A 19,497-nucleotide genomic window follows, 5' to 3' on the forward strand; every position below is an offset into this window, starting at 1 on the left:
GATCTATGAGGGAAGATTGAAAAAAATTGGTTTATTTAGTCTGGAGAAGAGAAGACTGAAAGGGGACTTGATAACAGTTTTCAAATATATAAAGGTTGTTACAAGGAGGAGGGAGAAAAATTGTTCTTCTTAACCTCTGAGGATAGGACAAGAAACAATGGGCTTAAATTGCAGCAAGGGTGGGTTTAGATTGGACATTAGGAAAAACTTCCTAACTGCCAGAGTGGTTAAGCATTGGAATAAATTGCCTAGGGAGGTGGTGGAATCTCCATCATTGGGGATTTTTAAGAGCAGGTTGAACAAACACCTGTCAGGGATAGTCTAGATAATACTTAGTCCTGCCTTGAGTGCAGGGGACTGGACTAGATGACCTCTCGAGGTCCCTTCCAATTCTATGATTCTATGACCTATTTAATCAAGGATATTGCATATAGAGAACAAGCAAAACTAGGGAGATAAAAGGAAGTATCAGGAATTTAAGCAAAGTGACTGATCACGGGGGAAATTAACTTTAGAACAAAAAAGGTGAGACTGTCTGTTACAGTTAGTTTATACTAGAGAAGATGTCAATAAAGTGACCATTAAACTGTTGGATAGGGAATTTCACAATGTTATTTTTAGTTTCTTTTATTATAACAATGGTCTGCTAATAATGATGTAAACGTAGCTAACAAATACTAACAGATGAATTCTCTTGTCCATCGTGGTGCATGGTAAATGGACCATGGGCGGAGGTTAGGGTAAAGACCCTGTTGCTCTAATTTCCACTGGTGCCAGGTAGGTGTGTAAATACTGTTAAGTAAATACCGTTAGACGCTCTGGGCCAAAGTCCCTTATTCTCCACTACATCTGAGTGCAGTGGCAGCCTTGCAAAGTTGGTTGCTGCTCCCTGATCCTTGGCTGTCACTTCGCTGAGATGTAGTGGAGAATGGGGGACTTTGGCCCTGATCCTCAAAAAATATTTCGGCACCTGACTCCCCTTGATTGGCCCCTAGAACCTTCCAAGGCTAATGGTCTGAGAAACACCACACATTCCTCTTCATTGGTGAAATGTAATGGCCTGTGTTATACAGGAGGTCAGACTAGATGATCTAATGGTCCCTTCTAGCCTTAGACTCTATGACTCATTGAAGGCAGGCAAGTCACAAAAAGCAATGACTAGTGAACACAGGGTAAGTGCCTCCCAGCTCCTGGGGGAGAAAAAAAGGAAGGTTCTGATCCAATCCATAACCCAGAAGAAGAGTCTCTAGAGTGATTGGATGCTGGCTGGTGTGTGTATATATGTGAGGAGGAAAGATAGAGAGTGACAGAGAGGAAAGTGATGGCCGATGGGTAGGTGGAATTGTAAGGTCTTTTTGTTTTCTATGTGCTGCATCTTTACATTTCTAAAAACTCTTCCCATTTGTAGATTTCAACAGCCATTTTGTTCTCAAAGCTGATGGAGCTTATGCAGAGGGGCAGTATTCCCAACCCCCTGTAGTCACAATTCACAAGTCAAGCCTCAAACAATCATGAATTAAAAATCATAAGGGTTATTTTAAACTAAACATTAGATTCTTTTTATTTACCTATTGATCTTTTAGGGTACCTCTACACTACCCACCGGATCGGCGGGTAGCGATCGATCCATCAGGGATCAATTTATCACGTGTAGTGTAGATGCGATAAATAGATCCCCAATCGCTCTCCCGTCGACTGCTGAACTCCAGCTCGGCGAGAGGCGGAAGCAAAGTCGACGGGGGAGCCGCAGCAATCAACCCCGCACCGTGAGGATGCGAGGTAAGTCGAACTAAGATATGTCGACTTCAGCTACACTATTCTCGTAGCTGAAGTTGCGTATCTTAGGTTGATTCCCCCCCTCCCTCCAGTGTAGACCAGGCCTTAGACTTTATGGTCCACTTAGGTCAACTTTTTTAGCTTTTCTCTGCAATTGTGAAGGACTGAAACATTTTTTTTTCTAAAGGGAAGCTGAGATTCTCACCTAATCACAGGATGGCAGGAGCTGAGGCTTTAAGAAAAACATCAGATATTGTGAGACTCATAGTAAAATTGCAAGATTTGCCAAAACTGTCGAGCACACACACTGTGCTCTCTCATGGTGGTTTTACTTTTACTTTTTCTTGCTTGTGTTTTTTTTCATTAATCTAAAATAAACCACATAAAGGCATATGTTTTTCCTTGTGTGTTTGTGAGCATCACATATTAAAGAAAGTAAGTAGGGACCTGCTGGCTGGCTGATGGTGTGTGTCTGAGTAAAAGTTGGCTGGCTGGAGTATTGGACTGTGAATATAGTGCAGGTGCACTCCTTTGGTTGCTGGTTCAAGTTCAGCAAAGGTTGGAAGTGACACAGTTATTACTATCTGATAGATGTTCAGGAGCCATCTCAAAAGACCATCCACAACTGACACTAACCGGTAATCTCAACAAAAGCCTAGTACTAAACTGGCCTGGAGACTGCACTCCTTCCATCATCCAAGGTAGTAGTCCTATTCTGATCTCACTAACTCAGATATCAGTCAAAACTCAAAATAGCACAAACCACTGAGAGAGCAAAATCAGGCCTCAAGCCTTCATAAATCTGTTTTCTGATTTTAATGAATAACATATTCACCCTCCCCCAAAATGTATCAATCATACAAGAACTTTTATCAGGTCATAACGGGTAATGGTGGAAAGAAGATTGACTGGCAGCACTCTATTTGGCAGGTGATGGGATTTGAGTCTAGGATTCAGCTTGAGTCAGTATGGGGGAGTCTTTAAGAGTCCCAGCTTGCTAAAGACTTGGCTTTGTTTCAAATTGTGACACAGCACTGCACCCTGAGTGCAGCAGAAGCTTCAAGTATAAACAGGTCGCCAAGCAGATCAAGGAGCGGCAGAAGTGGTCCCTGATGGACAACACTTATGACAGCATTAATACAGCAGCTTTTGAGTTGGAACTAGACACACAAGACTCAACTGCCTGAGTAGATCCAGCACGATACTTCAGTTTTTAAAAAGGAAATTAGAGAAAAACAGACATTTCATAGCATCTGCACATCATGCTGGCCAAATCTGCCATAGAGACCAAGATTCAGTATCAGGGAGGGAATTCCAGGGCTGTGATCTTGACAACTTTTTATTCACTGGGTGCTGCAATGCCTTTTGAATTGGGGCTAGGCTGTGGTATCATTCTAACACTTGTCTTTTACTTCGAGAGTAGTCTCTAAATACAGTCTAAGTTAAGATGATGGATTCTGGGACCCCAACAGAATGTATGATTTGGTTCTTGAATCAGGATTAGGCTCCATACCTCCCCTATATTTTGCTGAACAGAATCTACTAGTGTAGCATAGCTCAGAAAAATAGCCTTTAGTAACAGGAAGAAAAATAGAGGCCAAAATATTTCCCATTTAATTCAATACTGATTTATACCTTTGAAGTCATCTACCCTTGATGTGTAAAAGTGAGTGTAAAATACTACCAGCTCAGCATGGCAGAGTGTTGCACTCACATTGCCTCGAAGTAAATGCCTTCACAAATTGAAAGGCATGGAAAATGAGTCTGTTAGCGTGAAGGGATTTTCAAAGGGATCTCAACCTTGCCTCCTTTTATACATGCACAATGTTTGATGTATTTTTCCTTACATGTGCAAATGAGAGAATATATATATGCAAACTCCCTTAGCATATACAAACTGCATATAGGTTTCAGAGTGGTAGCTGTGTTAGTCTGTATCAGCAAAAGCAAGAGGAGTCCTTGTGGCACCTTAGAGACTAACAAATTTATTTGGGCATAAGCTTTCGTGGACTAGAACCCAATTCATCAGATGCATGGAGTGAAAAATACAGTAAGCAGTACATATATTACAACACATGAAAAGATGGGAGTTGCCTGACCAAGTGGAGGGTCAGTGCTAAGGAGGCCAATTCAATCAAGATGAAGTGGCCTATTCCCTATTGCATATACAGTCTCTAGCATCTGCAGACAGAAGCAATAGTGCAAAGAAAATGGCACATCCAAATGACTATGTGTAAACTGAGTGCATCAATAAACAGAGGCCACATTTTGAAAGCCTGGCCCAAGATTTCTATGTTTGGTTATTTGGAGGTAGAAAGAAATATCTATCAAGAGAGTTTCCTTGCAACCCATGAGGAAGCAGATCCTCTGGATATAGTGCAACTTTTCTATATCCTCAATAAGATTTAATACATTATGAGGCTAGAGAAGGCACCAGACATCATTACAGAGTGTTTAGTACAAAGTGTAAAACCTGTTAAGTATTGAAATAATGAGGACATTTTTCACTTTCCACTTGTAAATTCCCATGTTTCAATTTATTTCCATATAAATGTATTGTTGCATAGGCTAATACAAAAAATTACAAACAAAAAAAATCCCCGTTAAACGTATTGTACAACATATGGGAATGTGCAGATTATGTGATCTTTACTAAAAATCAATTTTAATGATGAAAGCCCCATTTAACATCCAGACTGGAACTGCACTCATTCATTTATTTATGAGAGAGCACTTTCTGTAGAGAGGGAAGTATGCTTCCCTGCATAGGAGTGCATTATTTTCAAGGCATACGGTATGTTCACCAATTCATTAATTTATTTTGGTAACCAGTAAATGTCAAACAATATCCGTACACACTATTGACACATTAAGGTTTTCATTAAACAATGAAGATACCTTTCCTCATTACATTATATATTTATAGCATATAGAGCTGTCAAATAAATTACGGCAAAGCAGCTAAAGCCAGACCTTGTGACACTTGAATCATAGAATCAGGGCAAATAACCTTTAAAATGAAAGATATATGATGAAAATTAAGGCTATTTAATTTGCATAAATATAATGTTAACAATCTTCCCCTTATTACATATTTTATGCCTAATTTATAATTGTCACCATGTTTGTTTCTTAACACTGGTTCTGAATTCTATTTTTTTTAATCTTCACTTGCTTTGTTTTGGAATGAATGAAATGCTAACGCTTTAAGAAGTAGAAGCTGATACCTGTATTTTAAGTAAGTGTTGAAGGACACATTCTAAGAGGGGAAAATCATAATTCAAATTATAGGGATTTGGAATTAATGCCTAAAAAAGGAGACAGCAAAATGTCAAATAAATATAAGAGCTCTGAAAATACTGACCTCCTCTTGAAAACAAATACAAGCCAATGCCCTCCTATAAAGTGCCACATACCCAAACTCTAAATACTGTACTACTGATTTTCATAAGCTACATGAAGTCTAAGTTTACTGCTTTGAGACTTGGGAGTGCAAAGTTGAGCATCTAAATTAATATTTAGACAACTAAATAAGTGGCCTTATTTTTAAAGGTGCTTAGCACCCAGAGCCCCTACTTGCTTAATTTTTATATGCCTCCTTTACTTGTTTAATAGTAAACATGAAGCTTCCCCTAGCCCGTTGACCCCAGCCCCCTTTGAAATGCCTTTGAATGGGAGTTGAGGGAATTCAGCACCTCGCAGGATAATGTCTTCACTGAGACTGCAGGACAAACTCATTTATCCAAACCTCACTTATCTAAAAACCCTATTACTTAATACAGTGGCAGGTCCCCAGGTGTTTCAGGGGTGTTCAGATAAGACTAGAATATGGAAAAGTGACTGTCTGGCTCAATAGGCACAATAACTAAGTCCCTTCATTCTACTGGATGAAATTCACCCATGTGCAGTGGGCCAGTACAAGGCCAATAGACCACTAAAAGTTAGTAAATAGTGTATAGACTTTGTATTGACCCTCTGAATAGGGGTGAATTTCACCCACTATACCCTGCTGAGTCAGCTGAATAACTTTGGGGAAGCTAGTTTGCAGTCTTGTACTGAAGTTTATGAGCACTTATGTCTCAGTTCTGCTGCATCCTGCCAGCTGGCCTTAGGGAAGACAGAGATAATCTATAATAAAGGAAAGTGTTGTGCAGGTTTCCTTTGAGGATGAGGACTGATATGTCAGACACAGAGTTATCACTTTGTGAAAGTGTTCACCTACATGTGATATGGTGTTTTTGTCTTTTATCATTTTCCTGTGTGAGTTCATTCAAGAGAGTAGTGATTGTCTGGTTTCACCTACACAGTTGTTATTAGGGTTTTTAGGGCACTGGTTGAGGTACACCATGTTGTGATATGCACGTGTAGAACCCCTGAATCCTAAAAGGTGTGTTGATCATTGTAGCAGTGGAGATATGCCTGCAGGTTTTGCATCTGTTGTTCTGGCAAGGTTTGGCACCACTTTGAGTTGATGTGTCCTGGTCTGTAGGCAGCTTACCTCTGATGATGAGCTTGGAGAGGTTAGGGGGGTTGTTTGCAGGCCAGAAGAGGGGGGTTCAAGAAAGATTTCCTTCAGGATGAGGTCCCCATTGAATGTGGCTCATGGTTGTTAAAAGACAAATGACAAAAGACGAAAACACCCCATCACCTGTGGGTGAACATTTTTCACAAAGTGATCACTCAATACATGACCTATCAGTCCTCATCCTCAAAGGAAACCTGCACAACACTTTCAAAAGATGAGCTGGGAGCTTAAATTCATAACTTTGCTAGACATTAAAAATCATGGTCTTAATAAAGGCACTGGATTTATGGCTTATTACAACAATGTGTAACCCACTAATCCCCTTTATATCCTATGACTACAGGGGTGCTAATGGGCCACTTCACCTTGAATGGTCCCTTAAAATATGTGCAAATTACTTATGTTAAGCTATCTGTTCAATCTTGTATTTAGCTCTGACACTCTGGGCATGTCTACACAGCAATTAAAACCCTGCGGCTGGCCCATGCCAGCTGACTCAGGGTTGTGAGCTTGGGTTAAGGATCCCAGAGCCTGGGTTGCAGCCCAAGCCCAGACGTCTACACTGCAATTAACAGCCCCTTAGCCCAAGCCCCACGAGCCCGAGTCATCTGGTATGGGCCAGCTGCAGGTGTCTAACTACAGTGACATACCCTCTGGGTATCTTTCCCAGACTTGAAGAAGAGCTCTGTATAACTCAAAAGCTTTTCTCTCACCAACAGAAGTTGGTCCAATAAAGGAATTACCTCACTCATATTGTCTCTCTAATATCCTGGGACCAACATAGCTACAACAAGACTGCATACACTAAGGCATTACCTTAGTCTCACTGAAAATAATGAAATGGAAACTATTTTGAAAGAGGGTAGTTCTGTGTTGAATTCTCTGTAGTAGAATGTTATTCATTAGCACCTGTTGTAAGAGGATCTTTTAGTTATGAAGAATAACAAGGAGAAATGACCATTAATCCTACCAAATGTTTTCAAATGAAGCTTATGCAGAAAATTTCAGTGAGTTTTAACAATAAGGGAAGTTTGAGGTACATTTTTTGTTCCATTATTAAGGTACTTCAACACAAAAAATGCTCTGATGCGGAGTGCTGAATTTCTTAAATAACCCTCTTTTTTAATTATCTTCTAAGTTAAACTCATTAATCGATTTATTTTAAAGTTATCAGAAAATGCACTCTGTAGTAGAGTAAATGCTGTAGTTTTGGGGAGGAGATGCTGCATCTTTCATAGATAAAGAAGGGGATCAACCTCTTGCTTATGTGCAAAACTTAACTATAGAACTTCAAGTGGTGCTTCCACAATTAAGGGTACATTTAATAATAGTTTACAAAGGGTTAATAAATTATTAATAGCTGTTTTAGCAAATGATTAATCAATTGTTACAGACTGTTATAGAGTTCAACAAGGCAACATGTTGCTTGCAACCATCTAGAACACTGATCTTACAACTACCTGTAGAACATACTATCCATGCCTGTAACATGCTTTTAACATTTATTAATCAACCCTTTACAAACCATTTATAAATGCAACCATAACAAAGTCTGACTAAGAAACTTGTGAGCATCTACAAGGCAGTGAGGGAAACAACTCCAGGATTCCCCTACAGCCTGTGAAATACAGCATTATACACCTCCACTCCCCAAAATCTTTATTAATCAGGTGAAGGGACAGAACAAACATGAGGGAAAAGCCATCCGTGGCATAGACATGCAGAGGGTCAGGAACCAGTGATACTCCCTAGCCTCCTGCAATACACACATCTGCTGGAGATAACTGGTTGGGATTGGTGTAGCAGGGAAAGTCTAGCCAGACTCTGCTGCCAGGAACTGGCTGCCTGGACTTTGATCTTGCCTGTTTCCTTCCATCTGAACAGGGCAGCCTGACACTACCATTCTCTCTGCTTTGCCAAAATGACTCTTAGAAGTCATGTGTCCTGCTCACTTTCCTTTCACCCTCCCTATCCCTTTAAGTCGGTGGGGGAAGGAATCCACAGCTCAGAGTGAGGCTGGGAGAGTGTTGTGGGGAATATATGCTCTCCCATTTCCTCTTGCTTTCTGTTTTTTAAGTAGGCTCATGCTGGGCTATATAACTTACTGGACCCTCACATTTTACTGCAGTTGTTTCACAGATCAACAAATACCACACGATACCTATAACCGTAAACAGCATTATCCAACGTATTTCAAGATACATATTTGAACTGTGGTTTCTTGGACCCTTTTACATAAGCACATTTGTCTTTCATTCTGTGTGTATCACAGATACATAAATACATAGCAGCACTGTATGTTGTAAATGTTTTTGGAATAATCTTATTCTGTATTGCACATTGTTTTCAGTTGTAATGTGACTTGTGTGTTATGGTGTTGACTGTCACAGCTGCTTACAACAATCTATAACATATTGCAAATTTTAATGAAACTCAAGTCAGACCTCAAACTAGTAGAGCAACTTTGGGCTGATTGAAACAAGAAACCATTCTGGCAAAAATGTTGTCGTTTTCCCCGTTTTTTAAGTAAATTTTAAAAATTTGATGAAAAATTATGTTAAAATCTCAAACTCAGAGCCAGCACAAATCTCAAATCTAGTTCTCTGACAGGTTCATAAACCTTTTGGTATGCCTCTTCTGAGGTTTGAGTGACTAGTCCCCCAATGGGGCTACCTTTCTCTCGACATGAGATGTCTACCCCTTGAGGTCCTGTGACCATCCATACCTGTTGCCCTCTTCTTCCCTTCTCCTTCCCCGCTTCCCCTGGTTGTCACTATGCTGCGTATCATAGCCATTTGGAACATGGAGAGAGAACTCAGATGATTCTGGTCCAGAAGGACGGATCCTAACAAGCAGTAGCACTTGAACTAAAAGAGAATTTCCTTTAACGGTTAACAGGTTAGCACCAATAACAAACAGTGGAGCAGCTGTGATTCCATCCAGTAAAGGAGCAATCGTATACATACACACTATCCAGTACATTACAATATAAATGAACTACCTGAAAATTAAATAGTGGGTGCTGTCTCTGTGATATGGAACCAATAATCTCTTGGGAGAGACTTCAGTACTTCTGACAAACAGCAAATCAGTAAAGTGTAAATAAAGCATTGAAGGTACCTCAGACTAGCTACAAACAGTCATCTTGCCTTATTTTGCAATGCTTTGGGGACTTAATTTAATGACACTAACATTTACCTTTAGAAAGAAGGAACTAGATAACACATAGCTATCAGTGCACTCTAGTAATCACTTCATTTTTTAATCAGAAGGTTAATAATAAATTAGGCCAATTTCTCAATTTTACAGAGGGACAGATTACGCTGTACACTGCCCCACTCCAGCACACACTGATTTACTCTGGTAAATCTGACCCAGAATTTACAAGGCCAAACTTTCAAATTGCTGTCCCAAAAATATTCATGCATCAGCTTCTATGTACAAGACCCACCTTTACATGTGCAACTGGGCAGCTGAACACATCATTATCCCACCTTCATAGTGGACAATTGCTCATTTGCCCACTAAAATATACGTCCTGCATGTGCAATTTTAGGCCTATTTTTGAAAATCTGTTCCATGATATGATGTTTTGGCTAGATCCTCAAGTGGTGTAAATTTGTGCAGTTCCATTAAAGTCAATGGAGCTATGTGGATTTATACAAATTGAGAGTGTGACCCATAATATTCTTGGGCCTGAGATTGTGTATTGAGCCAGAGTCACATACGTATGCAGACTCCACACGCATCAGTGAGGATCAAACCTGGGACCTTTAGAACCAAAAGTAAAAGCCTCTTCTTCCACTTGAACTAACGAACTCCTCTGGTTTAACAAAACAGCAAGCTGTAATAGTCACTGGCACCGGTCTCTGGAGGGAGACATGATAACATGTACTAAGCCAGTGTATTCTTTGCACACCCAAAACTCCCATTGGGCATTAAATAGTATACAAGGATTAAGTGTGCAAGAAATGCAGGACTGGGTTAAGTGCACAGGGTTATACAATATGATGTTGCTATTGCATGTGTTTGGTTTTAAGAAAAGGATTAAAGCAGATATTTGAAACAAAATTGGGTTTTGTATATGGTATGCTGCATATACCGCACCAGTCACTACAGATCATTTGCAAAAGTTCATAATGTCTTACTCTTCCATGCACAAAACTATAGTTGTGCGTTACAAATTAAGTTACTATAGAATGAGCTAAAACAATATAAATCACTGTAATAAAATGTTGATATCCCATGTCTGCTTTCTAATATTTTGTATCTAAACGTGTACAAAAATACTATATATATATCCACAATAGAACAATCCATTGTATGAACACTCTCTCAGCAGCAGTAACTGAAGAGAAATCTTTGGCAGCACTGATGTCCATTAAACATATTTGGCATACAAAATACTACCTACGTGATCTCATGAAAAAAGATGTAAGGAAAAGCAATGCCGTAGTTCATTCTGTATGTTAGCAGATCAAAATAGCCACCCTGCGTCATGTAGACTTCACACTTCACTGTGATCACTGAGTTTTCTGAAATTCTAAAATTGAAGAAACAGAAAGGTTCACCTTATTATCATGTATTACCAAATTATCATCCACATTGTGAGTGCATAGCACGTGAAACAGTAGGAAAGCAAGTACCTAATTTACAAATCTACATCGAGCACTGAAAAGAGAGATAAATCCAAAGGCTATCCAGCTCATCCTCGTTATAAACAAAACAACGGATAAGCCACAAGCCTCTTGGCATCATTAATAAAATTCAGACAGTATGACATTACCGCTGGAAACCAGATATATGTGGAAGAGCCTTGATATTTCAGAATGATAGAGTTTGATGTGGGAGGTAACCATTATGCAAATCTGTCCACCTCCCTAGCAGTCCAAGACTATTCTCCCCTGCAGAGGCTCAAGCGTAAAATACAACACCATAGATACTTTCCATCAGTAGGAGCTCCTTCTACTCCATTACCAGTGGTGTCTTCCTCATCTCCTCTCCCCCCATACTACTTCTCTGCCATCTTCTCCCATCCCCAGGAGTAATGAGAACAAGGAACATATCAAGTATCAGGGGGTAGCCGTGTTAGTCTGTATCTACAAAAACAACAAGGAGTCTGGTGGCACCTTAAAGACTAACAGATTTATTTGGGCATAAGCTTTCGTGAGTAAAAACCTCACTTCTTCAAGACACCTAATTCCAGTAAATTGAATGCTCTCAGTTGAGGTTTGAAATTCCTTCACACAAGTTAAGTATAATGGGCCAACTGTAACATTTAGCCACTGGCCTGAGTTGGGGGTGTGTATATGTGGAGCTGCAACACTCTGCAGGATCTTGGGGACAGATTGTGCCTGACCCTCTTCCAAGCCCTTTGAGAATTCCTTGGCTTGTTTGGGCCATTTTTAACTGGCCCTGTTCCTTGCTCAGGAAGATTGGAGGAAGGAAGGTGAAGACTCCTTGACTAATGCATAAGGCACAATCTAATCTATTACCTTTCAACATTTCTATCTGCCCAGCATGTGTCCTTCCTGTTGCTCTACACCCCTATCTCCCTTTCCTCAAGTATTCCATCCTATTTCCTTCCCCCTGCCATGATGAATAGCTGACTGTGATGAATACTACAATGCTGCACTGTGATCTTACACACCTCGGGGTAGCTCCTAGGCATGCAATGTACTGTGAAGTACAATTAAGTGTGGGAAATATTACAAAATGCAATAGTTGCCATTAAAAAGTTCACATTTGCCAACAGATACCAGTAGCTACCAGTTTTCCCCTACACAAAACAAGAAATAACTCTGTAGTAACTATATAGGATCTATCTGGCAAACACTGAGTTTTTAACAATAACTCTAATGGCCACAGTGCAACTGGCTCACGGTAGAGAAGGGAGTGGTTAGTTGGAGCAGATAGCTCTAGGGTGTGTGGGATTCTAACAAATGAATGGTAAGTAGGTGATCAGGAGAAGGGAGGAGCTAGAAGGTGAACATCTGGGCAAATTTTATTAGCCGCTTTAGGAAGATAATCCCTATTATAGGGAGGACAAATGAGTGGTCAGGAGTAGCCCAGATATAGTGGTGGAGGTAGATAACAAAAATCAATTCCTGGTTCAGATTGGGAACTTGATCCAGGATCCAAGTTTTTGGGGGCCCATACAAGCTTTTTAAGGCACCTCTGAAACTTTTGCATTTTGCAGCATCACTAGAGGAGGGTGGCACTGGATATCAGGATTCTGTTCCCAGCTTGCCACCAACTGCCTCTGTGGCTTTGAACAAGTCAATTGACCTCCCTATCTGTCTCATAAGAGTGTTATGAGGGTTAATTAATGTTGAAGTATCTGGAGCGCCTCAGATGAAAGTTGCTTTGTAAGTTCAAAGCGTTATGTTTTATAGCTTAACACACTCAGAGCATGGGGTTGCATCCCTGACCATCTTGGCTAAAAGCCACTGATGGACCTATCCTCCAGGAAATTCTCTAATTCTTTTCTGAACTCAGCAAAGAGTCCTGTGGCACCTTATAGACTAACAGACATATTGGAGCATGAGCTTTCATGGGTGAATACCCATTTTGTCGGATGCATGTAGTGGAAATTTCATGGAGCAGGTATAAATATGCAAGCAAGAGTGAGTCAGGCTAGAGATAATGAGGTTAGTTCAATCAGGGAGGATGAGGCCCTCTTCTAGCAGTTGAGGTGTGAACACCAAGGGAAGAGAAACTGCTTTTGTAGTTGGCTAGCCATTCACAGTCTTTGTTTAATCCTGAGCTGATGGTGTCAAATTTGCAGATGAACTGAAGCTCAGCAGTCTCTCTTTGAAGTCTGGTCCTGAAGTTTTTTTGCTGCAGGATGGCTACCTTTAAATCTGCTATTGTGTGTCCAGGGAGATTGAAGTGTTCTCCTACAGGTTTTTGTATAGTGCCATTCCTAATATCTGATTTGTGTCCATTTATCCTTTTACGTAGGGACTGTCCAGTTTGGCCGGTGTACATAGCAGAGGGGCATTGTTGGCATACGATGGCGTATATTACATTGGTGGACGTGCAGGTGAATGAACCGGTGATGGTGTGGCTGATCTGGTTAGGTCCTGTGATGGTGTCCAATACGTCTGTTAGTCTATAAGGTGCCACAGGACTCTTTGCTGCTTTTACAGATCCAGACTAACAAGGCTACCCCTCTGATTTCTGAACCCAGTTATACTTTTGGCCTTCACAACATCTCCTGCCAATGAATTCTACGGGTTGACTGTGAATTGTGTGAAGTGCTTCTTTATATTTGTTTTACACATGATGCCTATTAATTTAATTGGGTGACCCCTGGTTCTTGTGTTATGTGAAGAGGTAAATAACACTTCCACATTCATTTTCTCTGATATCAGTCATGATTTTATAGACTTCTATCATATCCCCCCAAGTCATCTCTTTTCTAAGAGGAAGAGTCTCTTTTAATCTGTCCTCTGCTCCATACCCCTAATCATTTTTCCCCTTCTCTGTACTTTTTCCAATTCTAATATATATATCTTTTTTGAGATAGGGCAAACAGAACTGCACGCAGTATCAAGGTGTCTGAGTATATAGTAGCATTATGATATATTCTGTTTTATCTATCCATTTCCTAATAGTTCCTAACATTGTTAGCTTTTCTGACTGCCACTGCACACTGAACAGATGTTTTCAGAGAACTGTCCCAAGATTCCCAAGATCTCTTTCCTAAGTGGTAACAGCTAATTTAGATCCCATCATTTTGTATGTATTATTGGGATTATGTTTTCCAATGTATATTACTTTGCATTTTTCAACAGTGAATTTCATCTGCCATTTTGTTGCCGAATCATGCAGTTTTGTAAGATTCCTTTGTAACTCTTCTTAGTTAGCTTTGGACTTAAACATCTTCAGTAATTTTATATCATTTGCAAACTCTGCCACCTCATTGTTTACCCCTTTTTCCAGATCATTTATTAATATGTTGAACAGAACTGGTCCCAGTGCAGATTCTTGGTGGACCCAAATGTGAAAACTGACCTTTTATTCATACCCTTTTCCCCCTATCTTTTAACCAGTCCTGATCCATGAGAGGACCTTCCCTCTTATCCCATGACAGCTTACTCTGCTTAAGAACCTTTGCTAAGGGACCCTGTCAAAGGCTCTGACTGCCGGAAGCTGGGACTGGACAACAAGGAATGGATCACTCGATAACTGCCCTGTTCTGCTCATTACCTCTGAAGCATGTGGCACTGACCATTGCCAGAAGACAGGATACTGAGATAGATGGACCATTGTTCTGACCCAGTATAGCTATTCTTATGTTCTTACAACACTCCTATTAAATGCAAAACCTGACAAAATAACAAGTAATTGTCCCAGTCAGCAACATTGAGGTCCATCATTTTTTGCCCCCCCCCCCCCCCAGTTCCCTACTTCACTAAGACTTGTAGTCCTAAATATAAAATGGTGTGAAAACAATGAACTGGGCATAATTCTCTCATTCTGTAATCCACAACACTAATATCACCAATGCACTTTAATGGGGTGGATCAATGAAGAGGGATTTTGCTGGTGGAGGAGAGAGAGGAGGCATTTATAACCTAAGTAGCAGAATGTGCCTGTTTACAGCAACAGAGAAATACTCAGACCCTTGACTAGTTTAATCTTTCTTGGAGGGAGCTCTAAATAGACTTCTTGCCATCTCTGTATTGCTGAGTCAAGCTATGGGAAAGCACATTGTTTACAGTGTACACAGTTTAAAAGGCATTACAACGAAAAAGGTTTCTACTGTTTACATTATGAGCATAGAGCAGGTTTTATACTTCTTTTAACAAGGAATACAAAAACTGTTTTTTACCAAATAAAAACTGGTTCAAGCTTCAACCTTTGTTTCCTGAACCAAGCCTCCCTCACGCACCCACATAGCTCTCTCTGCTGCCTTTCAAGAATCGTCTGTTCTCTCATCTGCAGACTCTCACCAAAATGCCTTCCTTCCCCCCATCCTTTTAAATTCAAGCTGAGGAACTCAGTAGCACCTGTGTAACTCTGTTTTGGTGTAATCTAGACTGTATTATGCACCAGAGCATAGAGGCATCAGAACCTAAGCCAAAAAGCTACCAAGATCCATAAGTCATCACTAAAGGAAGGGGAGGGACTGGTGTGAAGAGAGAATCAGATAACTGAAGTCTAGAGGTTGGAACACCAGCCAGTGGTCATTTGTAAAAATTAAACATTAATAATGGGAGTGAGTTGTTTGGTGGGGGAGAGTGGGTAGAAAGGTAGGTTTGTGTCCAAAGGACTCACTGGATGTATGGGACTTCACACTGCAGCAAATTTTATAAGCACCCAAACCAAGCCTTTGAACCTTTTGGATGTCACCTATCACCGCTTTAAAACTCACCCTGTTTAAATGAATGGCACCAATTGCAGAGGAAACAGATTCAAAGAAGATAGGATTTTCAGATCCTAGATTTCCACTGTACTGCATTGCTTTTACCAAGGACGCTGTGATAAGACACATACATGAACATTAAAAAGATAATGTGAACATTTAAAGTACTATTAAAATTTGTCTGTGGCCTGATACTTGCCTTTACAATGTGCTAGTAACACATCGATACTTCTGTTTTTAAAATCCATGTAAATCTAAAGGAGTGACAACAATAAAGATTTTACAAAACTGTTTGAGGCATTGACTGTGAATAAAATGCTCAAAATAATTTAGATATTCAAAACAAAACAAGGAACATGCTGTAATGGATTCAAGTTTTACCAAAAACTGACACCAGAGGGAGCCATTCTATAATATAAACAATACAAAGTTATTGGTTCAGTAATTTCCCCAGTATGGCATGACACTGTTAAATACAACAGAAGAACAGTCCTTCATTTCCTTTTAGGATTAATCCAGCTATTCATTTATATGTTCAGTAGCTTTATTCTCGTTTGGAAATTTCCATGAAATTAGATGCGTTCTACAGCCACCCGTATCCATTCTACATTACAATTGGGCAGCTTGGAAGCTACAACCAGAACTTGATGGATCAAGGATTGGCAGATCAGACTGAAGAGCAAAAGTTATTTAGGGCTAGCTTGTGCCATCCTAATTTAGTCGTTACCCAGTAAATATCTTCCACTAAATTCAATCCCAACAGCACCAACAGGAATTAGCTTTTGGAAAGTAATTTCCGAACTACTGTATATAACTGAATGATCACTATTATCATTAGATTTATTATTTTTACTGTAGTAGCACAAAGGGGCCCCATTCCTGGGCCAGAACTCTACCGTTCTCAGTGCTGTTCTAACACAGATGTGAACAAAATGTAGTGATCACTAAAACCTAACTCCAATGGATTAGCTAGAAAGTATATTTTCACATAAATAAAAACCAAAAGTCTAAGGGCCAAGTTTAGGCTTCTTGTGAGTATATGCCACTCCACTGAAGTCAATGCAACTACACCAGGTCTTATATTGGCCCTAAATCTGCTTTAGATGAAAAAAGAAGGGGCTTGGGGGAGCGATTGCAGAAGATCTGGCCCCAAACCATTAAACATTAATTTTCAATGTAAACACAATTCAGTTTAAATATCAAATCTACGACCACCTTTCTCACACAAGGAATCCTATTGGATCTACTTGCGTGAGTGAGGAGAACATGGCTTTGGCTCCAGTTTTGTATATATAAAATGTATATAAATACCTGAAGAAGCACAGAGACTCCGGTATAGTCAAAGAAAGTCAGTCCACTGCAGTCTAATATTAAAGCACATCTCTCGTTGGGGCATGGCTGTAATGACAGCTCACCTATACATGTGACAGAAATACTGTTAAGTGTGAAATGCCTATTGGAATCTCCATAGGAATAAGGAATATTGACATTTCTCTGAAAATAAATGGAAAATACCATGTTGCAAAACTTTCTGTTGTATAGTGAAAAAATATCAAGCAATGGAATAGCTTAGTTCAGGTACACAGTAGAAAAATTGGTGTGAAGCAGTATCAGTGGGATAATGGGATGAAATTAAGAAAGGGGGAGATTAGGCTGGATATCAGGGAATGTCTTGTCAGGGGGAAATATTAGGCAGTCGAATAGTCTCCCTAGGGAAATGGGGGAAGCCTCTTTGGTCATAAATTGCAAAACTAGCCTGGTGAATGTTCTAACAGATGTAGGGAATGAGCCTATGGTGGCAAGGAGAGGGACTGGATCATTAATAGTTCTTGTCCACTGTAATAAGAATGATTAGCATTTATATAGCATTGTACATATTCAAAGCAACAAATAAACATTAATCAGTCTGTGCTTAAGGCCCCAGGCCAGCAAAGCCTTTTAGCAAATGCCTGAATTTAACCCTATTCAGTACAGCTACACGGATAAAAAAACCCCGGCTGGCCCAGTTGACTTGGGCTCATGGGGCTAAGGCTGCAGGGCTAAAAATTGTTGTGCTTGGACATTTGAGCTCGGACTACAGCCTGAGCTCTGAGCTTCCACCCTGGCAGGACCTCAGAGCCCGAGCACCATGAGCCCGAGTCAGCTGACCTGGGCCAGTCATGTCTCTGCTGCAGGGCTTTTAGCCCTGGGTAGACATACCCTGAGGATCCCATTGGAATCAAATGGATGACACACATATTTAGAACTAAGGACATATTTAACTGCTTCGTTGGATTGGGGATAAGACCAAGTATTTTAGGGCTTTCGTAATAGGGAAAAGTAGGAAACAAAATGTATTTATTTCAGAGTAGCAGCCGTGTTAGTCTGTATCCGCAAAAAGAAGAACAGGAGTACTTATGCATCCGAAGAAGTGGGCTGTAGTCCACAAAAGCTTATGCTCTAATAAATTTGTTAGTCTCTAAGGTGCCACAAGTACTCCTGTTCTTCTTTTTAATGTATTTATTGATGCCATACTGTGAAAAAATGTTAACTTAAAAGTTAATTACTACAAGATACAAAGCACTTCAGAAAAGATGGGAGCTTGAATATAAAGATGTGTAAAGTTAAAAGGTTGTGACAGAATAGATAAAGAGATTTAAAATTCTTGAGGGGACTTAAGAGTTCCAGCATGGTGTGGATTTATATTGGCACTAATTCCATCCTGTGAGTAATCTAAAACCCAGAGGTAATCAAAGCCAAGAATGCCTTATTGCTATGGCAGCATCCTCTACAGCTTCTTACGCCAGAGCCGAACTTAGCTCAGGGTGTGTGATGTGGAACAAAGTTAAGGTTTATTTTTTATTTATTAAACCAATCCCATGCCAGACATTGTAAACATGTTTATATAGCGCTAGACTGGGTCTTAGGCTCCGGGCCTACACAAGGGAGTGAAGGCGGAAGAATAAGTAAGAATTCCTCAGCTTTCCATCCTTGTATGGGCCAGCCAGATTTTGGGTCTGGGCATACAGCACATACTTACTCCCTTTCAGAGTAAGTGGGGAGGCGATGGGTGTGGAAGGCAAGGCTGGATCCTTGGTTTCATTTTCTTCCCCTGTTCACTAGCTAGCACAACTAAGTAGGCACAGTGATGTCACAATTTGCTGCTGGTATAGGCCAATGGTAATTTACTACTCCCCTAGAGCAAAAAGGGATCAGTGGAAGAACTGAGACAGTGATAATGTGTTTTCCTTCCAGTGCTACTCTTGGAGTGATGCTCAGAGTCTAAAATCAAAATGTAGTCCATAGGTTACTGGTATAACCACAAACATCCACAACTATATTCCAGACCAGGGGTAGGCAACCGATGGCACGTGTGCCTAAGGTGGCACACGAGCTGATTTTCAGTGGCATTCACACTGCCTGGGTCCTGGCCACCGGTCAGGGGGAAGGGAGAGAGGCTCTACATTTTAATTTAATTTTAAATGAAGCTTCTTAAACATTTTAAAAACCTTATTTACTTTACATACCACAATAGTTTAGTATCAGAGAGCTAGCCGTGTTAGTCTGGACATGCGTCTGACGAAGTGGGAATTCACCCACGAAAGCTCATGCTCCCATACGTTTGTTAGTCTATAAGGTGCCACAGGGCTCTTTGTCGCTTTTCACAATAGTTCAGTTATATATTATAGACTTATAGAAAGAGACCTTCTAAAAATGTTAAAATGTATTACTGGCACGCGAAATCTTAAATTAGAGTGAATAAATAAAGACTCGGCACACCACTTCTGAAAGGTTGCCGACCCCTGTTCCAGACATATCTCTTTTGAAGAACTTTGGGACTATT

General features: G+C 40.2%; 1 protein-coding gene across 9 annotated transcripts in view; it reads right to left on the bottom strand.

The window, feature by feature from the left end:
* SLC26A7 (solute carrier family 26 member 7) overlaps positions 1 to 19,497 on the bottom strand; it is a 196,338-nt gene that overhangs the window by 22,541 nt on the left and 154,300 nt on the right. For 8 of the 9 annotated variants that reach the window (XM_054018074.1, XM_054018073.1, XM_054018075.1 and 5 more), the window contains 4 exons: positions 16,986 to 17,089; positions 15,874 to 15,928; positions 15,684 to 15,787; positions 4,285 to 10,844 (listed from right to left, as the gene is read on the bottom strand). In XM_054018074.1, the coding sequence (XP_053874049.1) occupies positions 10,809 to 10,844; positions 15,684 to 15,787; positions 15,874 to 15,928; positions 16,986 to 17,089 (299 nt within the window). In that variant the 3' untranslated portion in view covers positions 4,285 to 10,808. Of the gene's footprint in view, positions 1 to 4,284; positions 10,845 to 15,683; positions 15,788 to 15,873; positions 15,929 to 16,985; positions 17,090 to 19,497 lie in introns of those variants that run through there. The other variant, XR_008443824.1, reaches the window with a different exon arrangement.

Source organism: Malaclemys terrapin, chromosome 2 (assembly GCF_027887155.1).
Source record: "Malaclemys terrapin pileata isolate rMalTer1 chromosome 2, rMalTer1.hap1, whole genome shotgun sequence".
In the NCBI taxonomy this organism is placed as follows: Eukaryota; Metazoa; Chordata; order Testudines; family Emydidae; genus Malaclemys; species Malaclemys terrapin.